Source organism: Branchiostoma floridae, chromosome 2 (assembly GCF_000003815.2).
Source record: "Branchiostoma floridae strain S238N-H82 chromosome 2, Bfl_VNyyK, whole genome shotgun sequence".
Taxonomy (NCBI): Eukaryota; Metazoa; Chordata; class Leptocardii; order Amphioxiformes; family Branchiostomatidae; genus Branchiostoma; species Branchiostoma floridae.
In genome coordinates, this window is record NC_049980.1 from 25908177 (window position 1) to 25929086 (window position 20910).

General features: G+C 41.0%; 1 protein-coding gene across 12 annotated transcripts in view; it reads left to right on the forward strand.

The window, feature by feature from the left end:
- The first annotated feature begins 298 nt into the window (after nucleotides 1-298).
- The window catches only part of LOC118403769 (E3 ubiquitin-protein ligase MIB1-like), a 47494-nt gene continuing 26882 nt past the window's right edge, over nucleotides 299-20910 (forward strand). For 4 of the 12 annotated variants that reach the window (XM_035802573.1, XM_035802592.1, XM_035802600.1 and 1 more), the window contains exons 1-13: nucleotides 299-448; nucleotides 1083-1477; nucleotides 1855-2026; nucleotides 2947-3181; nucleotides 4349-4424; nucleotides 5434-5567; nucleotides 6078-6154; nucleotides 6600-6786; nucleotides 6944-7088; nucleotides 8430-8569; nucleotides 9157-9264; nucleotides 9820-10017; nucleotides 15527-15678. In XM_035802573.1, the coding sequence (XP_035658466.1) occupies nucleotides 1129-1477; nucleotides 1855-2026; nucleotides 2947-3181; nucleotides 4349-4424; nucleotides 5434-5567; nucleotides 6078-6154; nucleotides 6600-6786; nucleotides 6944-7088; nucleotides 8430-8569; nucleotides 9157-9264; nucleotides 9820-10017; nucleotides 15527-15678 (1973 nt within the window). In that variant the 5' untranslated portion in view covers nucleotides 299-448; nucleotides 1083-1128. Of the gene's footprint in view, nucleotides 451-1078; nucleotides 1478-1854; nucleotides 2027-2946; nucleotides 3182-4348; nucleotides 4425-5433; nucleotides 5568-6077; nucleotides 6155-6599; nucleotides 6787-6943; nucleotides 7089-8429; nucleotides 8570-9156; nucleotides 9265-9819; nucleotides 10018-15526; nucleotides 15679-20910 lie in introns of all 12 variants that reach the window. The other 8 variants (XM_035802585.1, XM_035802616.1, XM_035802645.1 and 5 more) reach the window with 4 other exon arrangements.

Sequence of the window (20910 nt, forward strand, 5' to 3'; positions counted from 1 at the left end):
TTATGCAAATGAGGCCTTCATTTGCGCGATCGGTCTTTTTTCTCTCATCTTTACCACTCTGATAGTCGATCTTGGTTAGTTTCCAAATTTGAAAATGATTCAGAGAAGAAATGACCTTGAATGTTGATGCTTTCAGTATTATAAGTTAGAAAACTGAACGTCTGCGTTTGTAAAAGCCTAGATATGCATGATACAATGTAATATATCTTTGTACTATTGATAATTCAATTTTGAAACTGAAAAGCTGCCTGAACGCTGAAGGTCGTAATGACGTCACTCGGAAAGCCGAAGCCCCTTTTTCGGTTATCTTCGGCACTTTCACACGAAGATTGCGTCACTTCCGGTCTGAGCTGCACCCGACCTAGGAACGACTTCAAGTATTTGGGTGACAAGATCAGAGGTGAGCTAGGAGGAAGATCGACACGATTGAGGCCATAATATCCAAATGGTAGGTCATAATTTCTTAGTAAAGCATACATCTGATACTATTGTGACAAAGGCAGTTGCCGATCATAGACAGTCGTTGTGGTAAAGTCGCTAATATCGGCTGTTATTTCGGACGGAAGTCACCAAACGAATTTTTGGGGAGGGGGGCGCTAGACGTATGGTATGCACAAAATTACTCAGTCGGTCGCAGACTGCAGTTTTGAATCACTGTCTGATTTCTGAAGTCTGTAAAAACTACAAGTTGAGATTTAGGAATGAGAGCTAGATATAGATTTTTTTAACGCAAACCATTTACTTAGATGTTGTAGGAAATTGAAACCACCACGCAAACCACAACATCAACATGGCAACATTGGTATATCGAGATACACGCAATCTATAGGCATAAAAGACATGCCCACTCATCATGCTCATTGCAGAGAAAATAGATTTAACCATTTGTCGAAGAAGTCATTTTTTCTTTTAGTATGGATAAATGTTGAATCTTTCCGCAGAATATATATGGTACAATCATATGCTATTTATATCTGCATGCCAGAGGTATGTGACCAGTGCTTGTATGTACAGATGTTTTGAATGATAATGACTTTCTCCAGCTCTGTTTACTAAGCTCAACAAAACTTTTTCTTTCACAGGTAGCCAGTATATTCCTGCTCATCAGCATGTGATCAAATCACCACCATGAGCGCCGCCAATCACAACCTGAACTTGGAGAGGGAGCGAGAGCGGGAGGGGAACCTCAATGGCGGCGCCACGGCTGCCCCCAACGCCAGCCCCACCGTGGCGGTCGTGGCGAGCAATGCCAACCCTGGTCGCGTACGAGTCAACCTGATGGAGGGTGTGGGGGCGCGTGTGATCCGCGGGCCAGACTGGAAGTGGGGGAAGCAGGATGGAGGGGAGGGGCATGTGGGAACTGTCAGGAACTTCGAGAGCCCTGAGGAGGTGGTGGTAGTGTGGGATAACGGGACAGCAGCAAACTACCGCTGTGCTGGAGCGTTTGACCTGAGAATGTTGGACAGCAGCCCTACAGGTGAGCTCGGCAGCTTCAAATGTTTGTGGTAGGGGATAGGTCAGGGACTGTTTTGTCTCAAGTTATAAACTGGAAATTGTAAGAATTGTCATGTCAGTTGGATTTTGTTTCTGTTTGTCATTGTTAGCATCCAGTTCTCTATTGAAAACTCTGTAAAATTGTAAAGATTATTGTAAATCAAGAAAGATATAGTTGTGTGCTACATGCTATATTGCTGCTAAAGTAGTCATTACCATGATTACGATTTTTAGTGAATATCCGCTTTGTTGTGTAATTTAGGTTGACAAAGACTAAGAATGTGTATTTTTGTTTATACATGCACAATCACGTATCATTCAATAGTCATATATGTATGTTTCTTGATATTTATTCCATAGGCATCAAACATGATGGCACCATGTGTGATACCTGCCGTATGCAGCCCATCTTTGGGATCAGGTGGAAGTGTGCGGAGTGCACCAACTATGACCTGTGCTCCTCCTGTTACCATGGAGACAAGCACAACTTACGCCATAGGTTCTATAGAATAGCCACTCCTGGAACTGAAAGGTATGTTGTGAATGTCTTTGACTTTCAGTATTATTTTTGAAATCTGATGTTGTGCAAACATTTTGATAACATTTACAATGATATTCTTGCAAGGATATGGCCAAGAACTGGTGTTTCATTTGGGTGGCTTGAATTTGATTCAATCTTTCACCACAAATTACATGTGCATAATATATCGTGTATTTTTCTCACTTTGGGTAGTGTTAGCTGCAGTGCCATATCTTCCCATTGCTTGATTTCAATGGTCAAAAAATATAAGAGATGTGGTGGAGACACAGGGGCCTCTGGCTGTGTCTGTATACTTTAGTAACATGTTTATGCATCCTGTGAGCAACTGTGAAAATAAACACTTCACTGTCACTGCATTTATCCTATTATCCACATTATTAGTATATCCAGATAAGACAGCGTCACATCATTATCCACATACATATAACAAGTAAATGAGAATAGACTTAGTGATGATCTATGTTGGACTCTGGATTCTCTGAATGTTTGTTAAACTTTGTCTTCAAACATTCTATTGTCATTGTCAAAATAATATGGTAGTGCCAATGGCTTTCATTCCAACAGCACCCTGCTAAACAATGCATTTTGTGTAGCTTTGGCTAAGTGCCAAAAAGTGTGTTTTCAACACATTTTAATTATCTTTTGTCAGAAGAAAAACATTGCAGGTTGTCTATGTCAATCGCCCTCATTTTATCTCTAGATTAGACATCATCACATCATTATCCACATGCGTGTTACAAGTTAACAAGAATAGTGATGATCTTTGTTATGATGGACTCTGGATTCTGTCCATGTTTGTAATTCTATCATTTTGTATAGAATGAAATGAAACCACTGCTATGGAGATAACGCATGATAGAACACCTCCTGTATAGATAAATGAATGAACACTGCCTTTACTTTGTCACCAGGAGTCTGATGGAGCAGCGCAGAAAGAGTAAGAAGATCGCTGCCCGTGGGATTTTCCCCGGGGCTCGCGTGGTCCGGGGCGTGGACTGGCAGTGGGAGGACCAGGACGGCGGGAACGGGCGCAGGGGGAAGGTGACGGAGATTCAGGACTGGAGCGCCTCCAGCCCTCGTAGTGCTGCCTACGTGCTGTGGGACAACGGAGCTAAGAACCTGTACAGGGTTGGGTTTGAAGGGATGGTGAGTATCTGTTAATGTGAATTTGTTCTTTGATATTTGATTAACGGAAAAGAAATGAGAATGACGTTACAGAGAGATGTCTCTTGAAACTTCAAAGTGTCAATGAGATTTCAAAATGAAAGACAGACTTACATTGTTATTATGAACTTTGTCTTCAAACACTCTGTTGTCATTGTAGAAATATTACAGAAGTGTCAATGGCTGTCTTTCCTTCAGCACCCTGTAAAACAATGCCCATTGTGTAGCTTTGGCTTAGGCCCCATTCGTGATGAAACGGTTCTATCGGTTAGGCCTGGAAATCCGACAGCAAATGACAGGAAACAGTTTGCATTTTGCGTTCACGATGCAAACTTGCAAACCGTTTCAGTTCCTTGAAAAGGCATGGTAATGCAACCTCTGACCCCTGAGGTTGTTGTGATCTTGCCCAAACTTGTACTTCTGTGTCAGATTATTGGTCTTTGATCGAAATTGAACCAATGTCCTACTGAATTCGAAGCTGGGTTCTGTTATGACCTTGGAAATGCCTCTGAAAACATTGTGGTCCCGATACATGCCATGCTATGACATTTCCACTGAATCTCCTGACACATTCCCCTTGCGATATCAGGACTGCTCGCTCCTCAGTCGACCAGGAGGCGGCCCGATAATAAAAACGAATTTTACGATTGAAAAAGCGGCCGAAACACCCGAATGACAGATTGAAAATTGTACTTTTCCCCCGTCGCGCTACCAAATATGAACTCAGAATGCACATGCCCGGATGTAAAACGGATCGCGCCGCTTTTGCGTTCATGATGCAAATTCGCAATTCCGGATAAGGAAGAAACCGTTTCAATACTACCTCGCGAGGAGGTACCGAAAAAAACGTTTCCTATCGCTTCAGATCCGTTTCGGAGCGTTCATGATGACAAACTTATCCGTTTCAGCTGGCCTAACCGATAGTAACCGATAGAACCGTTTCATTTTTTGCATCATGAACGGGGCCTTAGTAAGTGCCAAAAGGTTTTTTTCACACATTTTGGTTGCCCTTTGTCAGAAGAAAAGCATTGCAGGTTGCCTGTGTCAATCACCCTCATTTTAGCTCCAGACAAAGCATCAAACAGTAACTTATACTTTTATAGATTTTTACAGTGTACCTGATTTTGGATACGTGTTGTCACATTTCAGACGGACTTGAAGGTTGTCAACGACGCTAAAGGAGGCACATTCTACAGAGACCATTTACCCTGTCTGGGTAAGCTCGGTAGGATTACTTCTTTTCAATTTTACATTAGATGGAGGAAAAAACAAGAGGTCAAAAATGACATTCTTCAGAGCTGTAGGTTCAACTATGTTTGAACTTTGAAGCAGACACACTTTTGTAATGTAAGACATACTCACATAGGTGCTAGTTCAACTAATAAGTGTAGATTAAGTGACAGTAATGAATGACATGTTTTATCAAGTTTTTATTGAAAAGAAAATGTCAAAAGTTGAACTTGAAGTCTGTTTTTTCTGATAAGCAAGGTCCCCTCCTTCATCAAGAATCATAAGTTTGCTCAATTTTCCTTTTTTTATGATTTAACTTTTATAAGGAGCATTTAATTGAATGATTACACAGTTGTAACACTACATTGTGTAGTTTGTTCCCTTTCTATTCAGAATGACATGTTACACCTTAGTCTGTGTAACGCAAACTCCACTGTCCGGAGCTAAATTGCCCCTCCCTGCGGCAATGTAGGGCGGGCTGCAAAAAGCGTGATTAAATCAGGCTTGCTACACCCATGGCAAAATAAAGGTTTGAAGTTGAACCATGACCCCACTGGTCCAGTATCATCCATAGAAATAGTAATATATGTACTGACCATGTTGTCCATGCAAACTAGATAGTTTGAACTGTGTCACCCAAAGTACCATGAACCGTGGACGTCTTTTGTGCAACGGAATGCTTGCAAACAAAGGGCAAGTCACACAAAGACAGATTAAGAATGTGAGGTGGTGACAGCCTTCAACTGTAGAAGGGTGTACCCAGAGATCAAATGTTTTCTTCACAAAGCTTTTTTTCCCTTTTACTTTGCCTTATTCAAGTTGTCTCTCTCAGTACATAAAAGTGATGCAATCTTACAACCAGCCTTACCAAAAGACTTTGTTTCAACATCCAAAAGTAGCGTCTACTCCTATGTCTAATCTGTACGGCAACCGGCTGAGAAAAACTAGAAACTTTGTCAGACACACTGCCGGTGACTACAGCCGTGCCCCCCTCCCCCGTGTAGGTGAACAGAGTGCAGGGAGCCGGGCAGGGCCAGGAGGACTGGCCATCGGAGACCAGGTGAACATCGACCTGGACCTGGAGATTGTACAGTCCCTGCAGCACGGACATGGAGGCTGGACAGACGGCATGTTTGAGGTGAGGTTCACATGTCTACAGCAATGACTCTGCAGTTTTGCCAGACTGGAGTGAACCTTATGTATGTAGACTACATATACAAAATTAACTAAGTGTTAAATTTTCTCCATGTTCAAGCTTCAGAACAGTTTTGTTTTCAATGAAAGAAGAGTAAGTCTACATGTAACCATCACAGAATTGGTACTTACCCAAATTTTTGGCTGATGCACCTTCCTGCTATTAGTTTCTGGATGTGACATATTCTTTCATAATGTTATTTAGTATGATTTACCAACACATACGGACTTTCATGCTAACAGTGTTTGACTGTTGTCATTATCTTGTATTAAGGTGACTGGATACAACAATGTTTATTTGCACTTTGCTCATGCCTTTTGTTATTTATTTATGGATGAATGAATATTGACATTCGAAACAACCTCACTTACTGGTACTTGATTCCCTTACATGGTACTCCCACCTATATGAAAATATTTCTCTAATTTTGTATTTTGTTGTTACCCTCCTCAGACCCTTGGTTCTACTGGTACTGTTTGTGGGATTGATGAGGACCATGACATTGTGGTATCATACCCCAGTGGGAACAGGTAAGATCAATTAAACACATTATGGATGTGTATTCTCTATGTGAACTCTCAACTTCCTGTAAAAGTGAAAAGAGTAAAAGTGATGTCAATTCAGTTAAGCTCACTGAAGAGCTATTTTTCCACTGGTTATGACATAGAAGGGAAAAACCTTTAAGTCTTTTCCACAAGTACGATGAACAGTCACCATGGTTTAATTAATGTCCCTTCCAAAAAACTGCAATGTGCATGTTGTGCGACAACCTCTTGGTCCAGAAAGCGCAGGGTCGCTAGCCACTTGACGACATTAAAGAAACTTTGTTTGCTCAACTTCCGAAAGTAATTTCATCAGGTTGGTAGAATATAGGATGTAGGAGAATTCTTGTCCACAGCCAGGATGTATTTACTTTGCTTACGTTTCAAATGTTTTCAAACATTTTACACTAACTCGTGTTTTTATCTGTTCCAGGTGGACCTTCAACCCAGCAGTGCTAACCAAAGTCAGCACCTCCACCAGCTCCTCTGCTGGAGCCAGCGCTGACACCTCCGCCAGGGAGAACTTTCAGGTGGGAGACCTGGTACAGATCAACAGCGACCTGGAGAGAGTCAAGATGTTACAGAGAGGCCATGGAGAGTGGGCTGATGCCATGCTACCTGTAAGTTGTGGTATCATTATTATGCATTATTTTATTTAGCTTGTGGTCATGCATAAGAGTTTGAATTGTGAAGACATTTTCAAGACATCTTCCCTGCTGCTTGAACCCTTTCACTTGAGATAACCTATATCTTCTTCCTTCCCCCTGGTGTTGTCAGACCCTAGGTAAGATCGGCCGAGTGCAACAGATCTATCATGACAGTGACCTGAAGGTGGAGGTGTGCGGAACATCCTGGACATACAACCCTGCTGCTGTGGCCAAGGTGGCTTCATCGGAGGCAGCGCTGGGCAATTCATCTGGGGGTACAGTGCTTCTTTGTTTTTGTAAATTTGAAGCTTATCTGTGGATATTGCTTCCTTGGTTCTGGAATTTTGTGGTAAATGAACAGAAAAGCAGAGTGGATCTGTCTAATTAGTAAATCCTGACACACATACTGACATAGCCAAATATCTTGGCTCCTACATCATGTGTCCTAAAAAGGACTTTGAAATTAGGAAAGCCCTAGCATGGGAAGCAAGCAACAAATTTGACAAAATCTGGAAGTCTAATATCCCTAACAAACTGAAGGTCCAAGTATTCACGACTTTAATGGAACCTATTTTGCTTTATGGTGCGGAAACCTGGACACTTACTTGTCAACTACAGAACAGATAAGGTGGGACTTACACAAAGCTACTTCACAGAGCACAGAACATATCATGGACTCAACATGCTACACTCAAAACTATATATGGAAATCTTCCACAGCTATCCCAGAAACTGACCCACCGAAGGGTAAAATTTGCGGGACACTGTTGCCAAGCAAAACAGGAATTAGTGTCTTCTGTTCTTCTTCTGGAAACTAAGAGGCCGGGTACATTGCAGAAGTTTGACTTTTACGGACACTTATGCCCACTTCAAACAGACAACACTTATATAGTCGTGCGACTGTTATTGACTATTCGTTGTGGGCAACGGTTGTCTTTAGACATGCGTTCAGAGTATTGCGGGACACCCGCGGCGCAGGATTCCACTGCGGTGCGTGCGTGACCCACAGTGACCTCTTGCTTGCAAATTAAAAATGGCGGGAGAATTCTTCATTTTCGTCATACAGCAGATTACTATTCTTTTGCTTGCAAACAAACATTGTCCCCAACAAAGAATGACACAGAGATGGGAAAATCTGGAATTAAACCCGGCGTTCCTGGCCGCCGGTGGTATTACAGATTACTACTAGTATCATGAAGGATGTAGCCACTGGTGGCGGGGCATTGCGCTGGAACAGGCAGTTTCTGATGACAAAAATACGTTTCCATTACTGACTGCATGTATATTTACGGAGAAAAATGCCCTTTCAGATAGAAAAAAACATGCTGCAGGCTTATTAGCATATGATCCAGTCCCGTCGCCGGCGACGATTTTTCTTTAGACATGTGAGGAATAGTCGCGGACCCCCTGCTGAAGGGTCGCGCGACTGGGTCCGAGGTGGTCGCACGATGATTCCATAAAAACCCTCGCACGACTATTTTGATCCTCTTTAGACAGCCTAAAAATATCGTCGCCGGCAACGTTGTCGACAACAACAGTCGCACGACTATGAAAGTGTTGTCTGTCTAAAGTCTGCTAGTGACTTTATACTAATGAGCAATGTCTCTCCAATTCAGAACGTTTGTCTGCCCTCCTGAAGAAGCTGTTTGAGACCCACGTGTCTGGGGATGTCAACGAGGAACTGGTCAAGGCTGCTGCAAACGGTGACAACCAGAAAGTGGAAGAGATCTTGAACAGAGCAGAGTCAGATGTAAGGGTGAGACCTTGATCTTGTTGTTTGACTTATGAACTTCCATGGCAAGAGATCTGTACTTGTTTGTTTCTGAATACAGTGATCTGCCTTTGAAACTTAAGAACATACTGATATTGTACTACTTGTGATATGTTGTTTAATGTAGTGCCTCAAGATTTATGAAGATGCAAGTTACAAGCTTGTGTAGGCACTCTTAGTATCCCAATGCAATCCAGTTCCAATTCACCTGGACATCAAGCATACTTCATATTGTTTAGAACCCATTTGGTGTTGCTGTTTCTCTTGCTATGGGTTTTGACCCAGAAATTTCCTGTTGCGTGTTCATATCGACACAATTATGAATAGCAGATTTTGATAGGATCATCACTGCAGTCAGACTTGTTGTGCAGTTCTCTTCATCGCAGATAGGTGGCACATGTGCACCACTCAAAGCTATCTGTTGCCAACACTGACTACAATCCTTTTTTCCACAGGTGGATTGTAATCCCTGCTGTGTTAGGTATCATGCAGTTCACTCAGATGCCAATAGGTAGCACTCGTGTACCATTTACAGCTACCTGTGTTTAACCTATGATGATTCCTCTCCCCAGGCCAATGGTGTGTTTGCTGGCCACACTGCTCTGCAGGCAGCCAGCCAGAATGGCCATATAGACGTGGTGCGCTGTCTAATAAGACACTCTTGTGACCTGGAGGTGGAGGTAAGGACCTCCCAAACATCTTGGGCATCGTCTTACAGTTTTACGCAATCCAGTCCCTGTACATGGAGGGAAACAAAGAACTGGACTGACAATTAAACTTGCTACACATGATTACCTGGGGGTGGTATCCCACAAGCTCAAAGGAATGTGAGACTCATTTAGCAACCCTAAATACAAGACTACTGGGCAACATGCAAAGTATAACAAATGACTTATTGATTCAGAGGTTCATGCAACAGATACCCATCATGAAGTCTGTCAAAATAAACTTTCTCGCAGCAAGTTCTGTGGAGAAAATGAAATCCTAATTGTTGGATAAAGAAGAGGCAGAAATAGTAAAGTTTTTGTTTACCATGGTAATTCTCTGATTCCTCTGATCATTTTGTCCACACTCAGCAACTTGCTTCTAACTTAGTAGTGATGCCCCTCACGGAATCCACTTGACATGAAGACGTGCTCCAAAGATGAGACTGAAAATAGTCTCTTTTGTATTGCGTCTGATGGACTGGCTTCCCAGAGCACCATATGATACACATATATTTTGATGTGCCCCAGGACAAGGATGGGGACCGAGCCATGCACCACGCCGCCTTCGGAGACGAACCCACGATAATCGAGCACCTGGCGCGAGCCGGAGCGGACCTGAACGCACGCAACAAGCGGCGACAGACCGCACTGCACATCGGGGTCAACAAGGGTCATGTGGGCGTGGTCAAGAGTCTTCTGGAACTAGGTGCTCATCCTAGTTTACAGGTAAGATCAGAGTTCCTTAAGGTATTCTGGGTAATCTTGACCTTGGTTGTAGACCAGAAAGCATGATACCAAGGTATGTTTTAGTAATCTCCAGGCAAATCCTACAGTGGCATAAGACAGTATCAAAACTGGCAAAGGAGTGTAGCTGGCCAAGGGGTGTACATTTGCTATGTGGCATCTTATACCACTGTAGCATCTGCTTTGAGATTAATGGTTTGGAGTATATAACAATCAGTTCGAGTTAGGAGGGATTATCACTGACATGTGATAGATTGTGTTTCTGCATGTCAGAACTTAAAGTCTAGATAAGTAGTGTTTCATAGTAGGCCGTCCATGCCATCCTCAGATTCCATGTTATTGTTAGGTGTGTGAACCTTGAAGTACATTGTATTACCAATGATGGAAGGGAAAGGGTCAAAGAAGCCTTGAACTTTTAATTGGAATTTAAACACACCACCACACAAGTCTTATGTGACTCTCCTACCTCAGCTTATCCCATGGATGGAGAATTTTTGGCATGGAAATTAAAGGGTATTGACATTTAAGAGTGATTCATGCATGTCCAAGAAAGGTCTATGGCAGCAAATGGCTTCGACTTCAAAAGCAGATGACAGGACGATTTGTCACAGAGTCCCCACTCAATCTGGGAGTTCTGTTGATGATATTCATTTGGTTATGAAGGACAAAATATGCAATTTTCAGACTAACTTGGATTGGTTTGTGCTGCTGTGCATAACAATTATTTGCAATAGGCTGTTACTCACGAGTCTAGTTTCCCCCTTACTCTCACTGAGAGCCAGAATATGAGTCCCATATGGTCCAAATCACTCGCAATCTAGAGCACTGCCTTTAAGTAAGTGAAAATCAATAATGGTAATGAAAAATGATATCATTTATTTCCCAGCTAAAGATGCTGGTGAGTTTGACATTTTTGTTTGCCCTTGCAGGAAAAAGCTATATTTAATACTCAATGTCATGTAGGCCCTGTCTATTCATATTGATCCTATGAAATTGCCCCCAAAGGTCCATGCAGGTGTACTTGCTTTACATGTTGCTATAATAGCCCAATAAAATGTTGTTATCTGATCTTTGAATTGTATTGTGTCTACAGTGTTGGCTTCAGTACTCAGATTCCCCGATCGCTTTGCCCTGTTTGAAGCATATTTCTTATTCTTTATGACCAGTCAATGTTGACTGACAGTGGTGACTGTGTAGATTGCTGAAAGGTTAATTTAGATTTTGGTTGTACTGCTGCAGTACTTTTATAAACCCCAAGATGGCCCTTCTACGTTGTTTAGCTTCAGGTCTTTCTGCTCTTGTATGTGATAGTTATAAATCAGTTTTACCACATTGCAGTTCTAAAATCAGGAATTATTGAAAAAAGGTCTACCTTCCTTCATTATGTGTCTCAAGGAGATTTAAAATTGGATTTTGCATGCATACGTACAATGTATGTTGGTCATAGGGTCAAGAAGAAAGAAATGTGAAAAGATGTGATGTGTGGTTGATCAAGAATCAGTGCATAGGAATTTTGAAAATAGGGTTAAGACACATGTAAATTTAGATGGTCTTCCTTTACTTGTCACTAGAACCATATCAATTTCTGTGTACTTCACAATGGGTCATGTGCGCTCACACACATACTGTACATAATATTGTGCGCATGTCCCCATGCCACGACCATACTTACAGGGGTCTCATTTGAACGCAGTCTCGGTAAGCCTCACACCTGACATACATGTATTAAGGAGCCAATATTCCGCAGACCAACCATATCGCATTTCCTCTTCATCTCACCTGGCTCCCTGCCCATGCAGCCAATAATAGTGCTGTAGGTAGACGCATCAAGCCGGTGCACGCAATGAGAGTGTGTCTGGGTCCAGTGCACCTGTGTTTGTGTTTGTGTGCCTTTGACCATGAGTATGAGTAAACCTACCCACATGTTATTATCATCATATTATTATCATATTCATGTATCATGTATTTGGATTGTTACAAGACAGTAGTATGAATATACAATGTAAGTTAAAGGATCTATAATGATTGGATATGTATTAATCTGTATCCTATTGAACCATACATTTTTGCATAGTGATGCTCCTATTTGCATTGAAAATCATGAATGGGCCTTGAAATCGACAATACCATGCCTGGATTAACATCAAGCAAGCAATTCTGGTTGTCAGAATTTCGTTCAAATCAAAGTGATTATGAATTAGATTACAACTACCACCATGAAATTGCCTCGAGAATTTTAAAATGTTTATGTAGCAAAATCACCAGACAAAAGTCAACAAGACTTTGTTTGCATTAGATTGTTCTACTTGTTGTAATATTCTTGTGTAGTTATCACTTTACATGCTGGGTATTATGTTGTAACAAGTTTTGAAAGAAAATGCACCACATTTTTTTTTAGTTTGAAAAACAAGCTTCACGTGGATGGAAATTTCATGTAGCTAAAAGCTAATATGCACAGTTTGCCCTGCTTTAACAATCATTAACATTAGCATGAAAGCTCATCTGTGTTGGTATAGTCCATATTGAAGTTTTAGCTGTCTTTCAACACAAAAAACTTCAATATAATCATTAACATTGTTGCTGCAGTATTACTTACAAGATGTAATAAAATGTCAGCCTTCCAGTCGTCACCAGTGCAGGGGACTCATTTGGGGTCTGATTGGTTGTGCTTTGGTTTTATGTTTGAAACGTGACGTCTGACAACCAGGCAGATAAGATGATTCCGCCAAACGAACGGTGTCAAACTGAGCGAACGTATTGTATTGGCCTTCCTATACAATTGAAAGTGATTCCCAAACATGGAGGGATTATTCTGCCCTGCTGCAGTTTAGTGTGAAATGATTGCATTGTTGTTGGCCCAAGTAAGCTGGCTGTATTGCTACAGCAATGGGCATGAATCCATCCATTCTCATCGGACATATTTCAGATTAAAGAAATCTGACAGTCAATATCCTTCCTGTCAATTCCGTGCAATTTGCTACCTGGCAGGACTGCGGGCACCCCTTCGCAACCAATCAATGTAGTGCAGGGCCAGGTGGCCCATCTGAACCGTACTAGGCCCTGCAAATGTGAAAAATTGACTTGTACATTATGAAGAAGCATTGGCACGTCTATTCCATCAGATCCAACAATTTTCGACATTAGCTGTGCCTCACACTACGTGACCCAAACTCTGACCCCTGCGAGACTGCCTCGCTTCAATCAATGAATGTTTTCTAATTTCATTGTTCCCTGGTGAGGCATACATTTTACAAATGTAGAGATGAAATGCAGGAAATGATGAATACAAGGGATAGCTCAAACAGCTCAGGGTTGTTGAATAATCATACTATAAAACGGATTCTAAATAGTCTTAGATTTATCACATCCTTAACACTCTTGTTTCTGCTCATAGGTGTGTTATTATCATTCCCCAGTTCCTCAATGCCAAGTCCTTAGTAGAGTATATATACAATTACAGGTAGATAATTTTATTCGCAGAGTTGTTCCATGGATTCGTCCATCTAGATCATGCATGTACATGTACATGATTTCTTGATAATGGAATTAACTAATTCTGGGATTCACTATGTTTCTCTAAAGCCATGGGCTACAAGTCTGTCACATATTGCTTTGAGTAATGTATGGCTATATATGGCATCCATACTACACTCTTGCACATCCAATGTGATATATAGAATTCATAGGTGGTAGACTTAATATTTTGGGGAACAGAAGATGCTCAAGTGCTACTTAAGTGTATGCCACATTCATGGGAAATGAAAAATTTGCACAGCTTTTGAGTGTGACCTGCCCAAATGGGTCGCAGAGATCTCCTGGGAATTTGATATTAGGAATTTGAATTCTTTAGAAAATCTGTGTTTTATCTGAACATTCTGAAGCTTGTTTTCTGTATCGTTACTGTCTGATCTAGCCCTGAAACCCTTCCAAAGTGGGGTCAAGACAGGTGTTACATAGAGAAGCCAGGGTCAGCATGGGTGCACTTTTTATGTTAAACTGGATTCCGTTTGGGTGGCATGTGTCACGATCAGGGTATGACACTGGGCTTGGGCCTGAATCTACTTTAAGATGCAAGAAACAGCTCAAGTAGAACTTCACGCTGGATGCTGGCCCTGAAAACTGGGCAAAACAGACTTCTTCTGTCCGGTGTGAGGTTTTGGAGGCCTCGCTGAAACACAGGACATTATAATGACGTCACCTATATGGCGTATGCAAATGTTAACGTGGCAGGTGAATTGTTGTCCCCAACACACGTGTACATCACAAAGCGTTGGACAGCGGAGTATATTATAAGAGGCACTTGGGGCCAGACAAGTTGTGAGAGGGGCCGGGAGGGGACAGATGTTGGTGTGAAAGGTGGCGCTGGAACGGCCAGCCCTCCGCCTGTCTATAGAAATCGATGAGGCCGGATATTTTATGTTCCCGGATCAATAGACAGTGTATTACTTTGATGATTTTTCTGTCACACTGGAAATATGGTCCAGATGCAGCGGTGCAAGTGTGAGATGATTATGTGTCATGACTGATGGATCGTACTTAAAGGCTGTCATGTGTCTCTTCAACACTTGGTTTTATGGCATTCGCTTTTTTTGACACACCTATATAGTAGGCTAAAAATTAAAGTTGTTTATGTACTATGTACACATAGAAGGGGTATTGTCAAATATTTTTTTGTCTTGAAATCTTAGGTCGATAAACTGAAACTGTGTTGCAGTAATGTGATTTCGAGACAGATATATGGAATTTCGATGAATCTAATCAGCACTAATTTGGCCTTGAATCGGTTCAGACCAAGAATGTACAGGTTTCCATCAGAAAACTGAATGTTTGTAAGAAATTTAAAAAAATAACATGTGGATGACAGAAATAGTTGTCTTGAAAAAAATTGCCAACACCACATTTTGTTGTTTGACTGTTCTGATTGTACTGTAGGTGCATTCCAGGTTTCAATATCAGACTATAAAAATATGTCACCAAAAATTCTTAGTATTGACACTTATCCTTGTGAAAGGGCTTTTTTTGTGCTGATACACAAAAATGAAACTTTTCTTTGAACTCCTTTTAAGTACATAGGGGTCTTTGCTTACTTTTCGACCTTTTTTGCCCAAACATAATAGAAAGATCAAAGAGTAGGGAAAGACCCCTATGTACTTAAAAAGAGTTCAAAGTAAAAGTTTTTTTGTGTGCATCAGCATAAAACCCCTTATATCTTTCACAAGGATAGGTGTCAAAAGAATTCTTAGTTTCAGGAATTGTAAAATGACTTATAGAATGATATAGTTTTTTTTGTATCAAACTTAATTCCTCTACCTGAGCAGGAACTACCAACATTGCCGAGCCCTTTGTAACATCCAGTGGGTGGCTCTAGCTGTGTGTCTTTTATAGCCAAACCAATAAAATGAAGAAATAAAATAAACTGCCAACGTTGGAGTTTGTAGTAAATAAATACTGGCATTAAAACTGATTAATGAGGATGTTTTTGCTGCCCCAGGACTCGGAGGGTGACACTGCCCTGCACGATGCCATCAGTAAGAAGAGAGATGACATGGTGACCCTGCTGCTGGATGCCAACGCAGACATGACCATCACTAACAACAATGGCTTCAACGCTCTGCACCATGCAGCGCTCCGGGGAAATGCCAGGTCAGTGATTAAAATCTTCATCACTTTGGCTTTTATGAAATCAGGATCTATTGAACCCGACATAGAAAAGTACTCTGTCTGTAAGCGTGATATGTTTTCCCTCTTCAGACATACCTTTCATGCGACTTTCTTTCTTTTCTTGTGAAGAAACTAAGTTACTAACTGGTGGCTTGTAAATGATTAAAGTCATCGCTTTGACTTTATAAAACCAGGATCAGTTGAGTCTGACATAGAAAAGTACTCTTTCTGTAAGTGTGATATGTTTTCCCTCTTCAGACATACCCTTCATGTGACTTTCTTTCTTTTCTTGTGAAGAAACTAAATGTTACCAACTGGTGGCTTGTAAATGATTAAAGTCATCGCTTTGACTTTATAAAACCAGGATCAGTTGAGTCTGACATAGAAAAGTACTCTTTCTGTAAGTGTGATATGTTTTCCCTCTTCAGACCTACCCTTCATGTGACATTCTTTCTTCTGTTGAGAAGGAACTAAGTAAGTTACCAACTGGTGGTTTATAATCGATGTTATTTTGTTGGTATAGTTAAGCAGCAACATGGATGTTGAGTATATGTATAAATGTGCATATGGTACACTCATCTGAGTTTTAACATAACACACCTGAGTGATAAAGAGACTCAATGGAGTAAGTTAGATCAAAACTTTAAAACATTTCTTTTTACCTTACTTATGCTACCATGAATTGTCATCCTAGAACGTTGTCCTGGACTGTGAATTTCAAAGTAAAATTGTATTTTCTGTAATTGTTTTATAATGTCGTATACAGTGCTGCAGCAATATTACATGATTTCTTCCTACATGTTCCCAAGATGACCAAAGCAAATTTAATCAGTCATACGAATGTTGACATTCACTCCATTACACTGGAAAGATCAGACCGGATGCTGTCTAGTCCCAGGAACATCAGCTCAAGGAAATAAGACTCTGTCTTCTTGGTGTTTCTTGGATGTTGGCGGAACCAGGGGATCTGTGTGACATGACATGTAATGGATGCTGATTGCATCACATTCCCCATAGTTCCAGTGATGGTGACCCAAACAGATCCCCCTAGTTCTGCTGAACTGTTGGTTCATCATGTTCTGCCTGGTCCAATGGATGCTGCAGGAGCCAGATGCTACTGTATGAGTCAGGGTTTATCAGGATTCCAGCGATGTTGGATGGATTTGATTCCTTTTACCTTATAGTTTCATTGGTGATCTTAAAACAATTATGACAAGTTCTTTGGGTGTTGGGTGGAATGGAGTTTGTAGAAATCCATTCATAATAGACAGAACAAATCCTATCAAGTTCCATGGTTATAGGATAATGTCTCTCTGTTAAGCTCCATGGGGAACATTTTCTTTATAGGGAAACACTTTCTTTGTAGGGAAACTTTTTCTGTCAAGTTCCATGGGTTTAGGAAAACATTTTATATCAAGCTCCATTGGTGCTGGGAAACATTTTCTACCAAGCTCCATGGACATAGGGAAACATTTTCTTTGTAGGGAAACATTTTCTGTCAAGTTCTATGGGTATAGGGAAACATTTTCTGTCAAGTTCCATGAGTATAGGGAAACATTTTCTGTCAAGTTCCATGGACTTAGGGAAACATTTTTTGCTAATTTCCATTAATGTAGGGAAATATTTTCTATCAAGCTCCATGGACATGGGAAACATTTTCTTTGTTGGGAAACATTGTCATCTGTCAAGTTCTATGGGTATAGGGAAACGCTTTCTGTCAAGCTAGATTGACGTAGGGAAACATTTTCTATCAAGCTCCATGGACGTAGGAAACATTTTCTATCAAGTTACATTAGTGTAGGAAACACAGCTTCTGTCAGGTTTAATGGGTGTAAGGAGACATTTTCTTTTAAGACCCCTCAATTTCCAAAGTATTCTTTCAAATTTCAAGGGCCCACAATGTCTTGTATCAACAGCAAGGGCATGATGCACATTATACTTGGATAGGTTGAAATGATGTTGTGGCATTGGGCTGCTCGGGTATGTTGCTGAAATGAGATATCAGCCATTGAAAAAGGTTGAATTCTATCCCTGGTACATGTATATTCATTATGGCAATCTCACGTCAGTATTTTTGGTGTTCATTGGTGAAACTGTCTGAAACATTTTTTTTGTGCTTGTGTGTGTGCTGGGTCAATCAATGTTAATGCGGACCTAATTCTACCATTGTATCGACTTCCAGAATCTTTGTAGGTGGTATGAATATGGTTTGCAAGCAAAAGAGACACAATTTAATCTTTAATCAATAACAAGGGCCAGGTTTGACTTGTTCTATTGATATATTTGCTGAAGTGCCATTTATTGGCTTTGAGAATTACTTTACAGGAGAGGGGAGAATACAAAATAGAATGGTAACAGCAATCATGTCGTTTGTAGGGCATTATCTGTTACAACTATTGCGAGGCCTCCAGTTTGCAAAAGGTGATAAAAAGAAATGCAAAAGAAATGATGGCAGATAGTCCCTAACCAAACCAGAATGGTACACACAGGTAACTTTGTAAGATGCCAGAGAAAATGCATTTTGATTTATGGTCTCCCTTTTCTTCATACTGGGACTGGATGTCAGTCTTGACAGGAAGAAAATGCCCTCGTGTCCAATGCCCACATTCCCTCCAGATGATAGATGCTGTTTGAACCTTACAATTTTAAGTCATCATTCTTGGTGGGTTGATGCTGAGAGTTCAGTCGAGGAAACCAGTCTATCAGGAAACACATGAAATTCCCGTGTAATATTGCAGTTGCTTCTTTTTCTACATTGAATGACTGACAGCTGTGGTTTTCTGGGCAGACCTAACGTTCAATTCAAAGAATGGGCATATCTTTACTGCAGTGTTAGTGCCATGAATTTCAATGCCATCAAAAGGAAATGACACAAATACCGTTATACATGTTGCTGATCCTGGGCAAACCATGTATTAAATCACCATCAGAGCCCCAGGCAGGCAAGCTTAATTCATATCCTGAAGCCTTATCAAATTATGTTAACATCTCCAGCACTCAGACACATTGGGATAAAATAACACTATACAACATTACAACAGAAGATGCCCAAGAAAGTCACTGTAATCAAGAAGAACATGGCATTTCTTATTACTGATAGGAAATGAATAAGAAGAGGTAATTAATCATGGGTCTCTAGCATCTTTAATGAAAAATCATCCAATTGCCGTGCACATTACAGTGTTTGGTATTTTGTATCCTTGTCAGTTATAGGACTAACATACAGGTATTGCAGACAAGGCTGTTGTTTGATTCCATCCACCTGTCCATTCCCTGTCAGATTAAAAAGGATAAAAGTCTTGCTGATACGGTGCCAAAGTGTAGGTGTGGCAAGAAGAAGGGGAGTATGGAACTCTGTAATGCTACGAGTATTGATTTTCTTCTGGTTATAAACTTCCTTAAGCTGACATGGCCATTCATATGTAAATGTACGTATACTCAATACTACAGGATGTATGACAGCACGCATGAGTGTACATGTGCATGTACCTCTCATGACAAGACCTCCCAGCACTTAAGAAATTGGCAGCTCCTAATATGGTGATTTGGGGAGTAAATGGAGTCCTTGCATATGGGTGTTGATTATATGTTGACTTAGGAACCTCCAACATGTTCTTGTGATACATTGAGGTGCTAGGACCAATACCAGGCCTCACCACACGAATCATATCATATCATATCACATCACATCATACCACCACACCACACCACACCACACTACATCACATCAAACTACATCACACCACACCACACTACATCACATTACACCACATCACACCACACTACATCACACCACACTACACTTCACCACACCACACCACACCATACCACATCACACCACACCACACTACATCACACCACACCACACCACACCACACTACATTACATCACACTACATCACACCACACCACACTACATCACACCACATCACACCACATCACACCACACTACATCACAATACGCTGCACCACACCATACCACACCACACTACACTGCACCACACCATACCACACCACACCACACTACATCACACCACACTATACTGTACCACACCACACCACACTACATTACACCACACCATAGCACATCATACCACATCACACCACACCACACCACACTACACCACACCACACTACATCACACCACACTACATTACACCACACTATACCACACCACACCACACCACCACACTTAATCACACGACTACTCTCCAAGCAGAGGTTTAGTGAAAATGAAGGTTAAAACTGCCTCCCCCCAATTCCCCTAATCATGAAGTACATGGAATGTCTCAGATTTACAAATAGATAGTCTTTCGAAGATCCGGTGGACCTACATGTACATGTATGGTAATGGTCAGTCTGTGTATGTCACGCACTCTTGGAGCCTGAATTGCAAATTTCATTGTGACCAGAATTTAAACAAATGACCAGTGCCCAGGCCTGGATGGGGGCCAAAGTGGTCGTGAGAACTTTGGAAATGGGTTGCCATCAAAAAGCAACAACTTAAAATCGGAAAACACTTTGAGTCATGATGTGTGATGTCTTGATAGACATTGGGTCCGATATAGGAGATGGCACTGCCACAAGTTCAGCAATATGTAAATAGACATGATTGCTTTCAAGATGTGGTTGCAGATTCTCCTTACTGATATCTGGTATTTAAATTAAACATTGTCCAATGTCTGCAGAATTACTCACCTTCAAGATAGGAACAAAGTTGAACCTCTTCCAGTGGTCTTAATACTGACACACTCAGTCAAGTCATCTACTGGAGTTTCATCCAAAATCTTGAAGTGCCTTTAGTTACAGCATCTTATGTTGAAGTATGAAGTAAGGAATTGCGGTCTTTGCTGTCATGGAACTAGGACATCAATCCAAACGCGTTACCGGTAGTGTTCAAAATTCTTACAGCTATGCTACAACTTACAAGGTTTCGTAGGTTTATCATGTACAGGGAAATAAATACACAAGGATGTTTAGAAGTGCAGAAATCTCCAGATTGGCTTCCAGATAAAGGTCTATTTTTGTCAGCTGTTGTTAAGATATGTCTCGCAAAGACACCCTGAATATAGAATACTGAAGATGCTGAATCATGTGAATATATGCATTCGGTCTGTTGTCCAGCACTGATGACGTTCCTCATCTCTATGTTCAGGACAATTGATTGAAGCAAACATATAGGAATCAGATATATTTGCATTTGATATTCAGACCT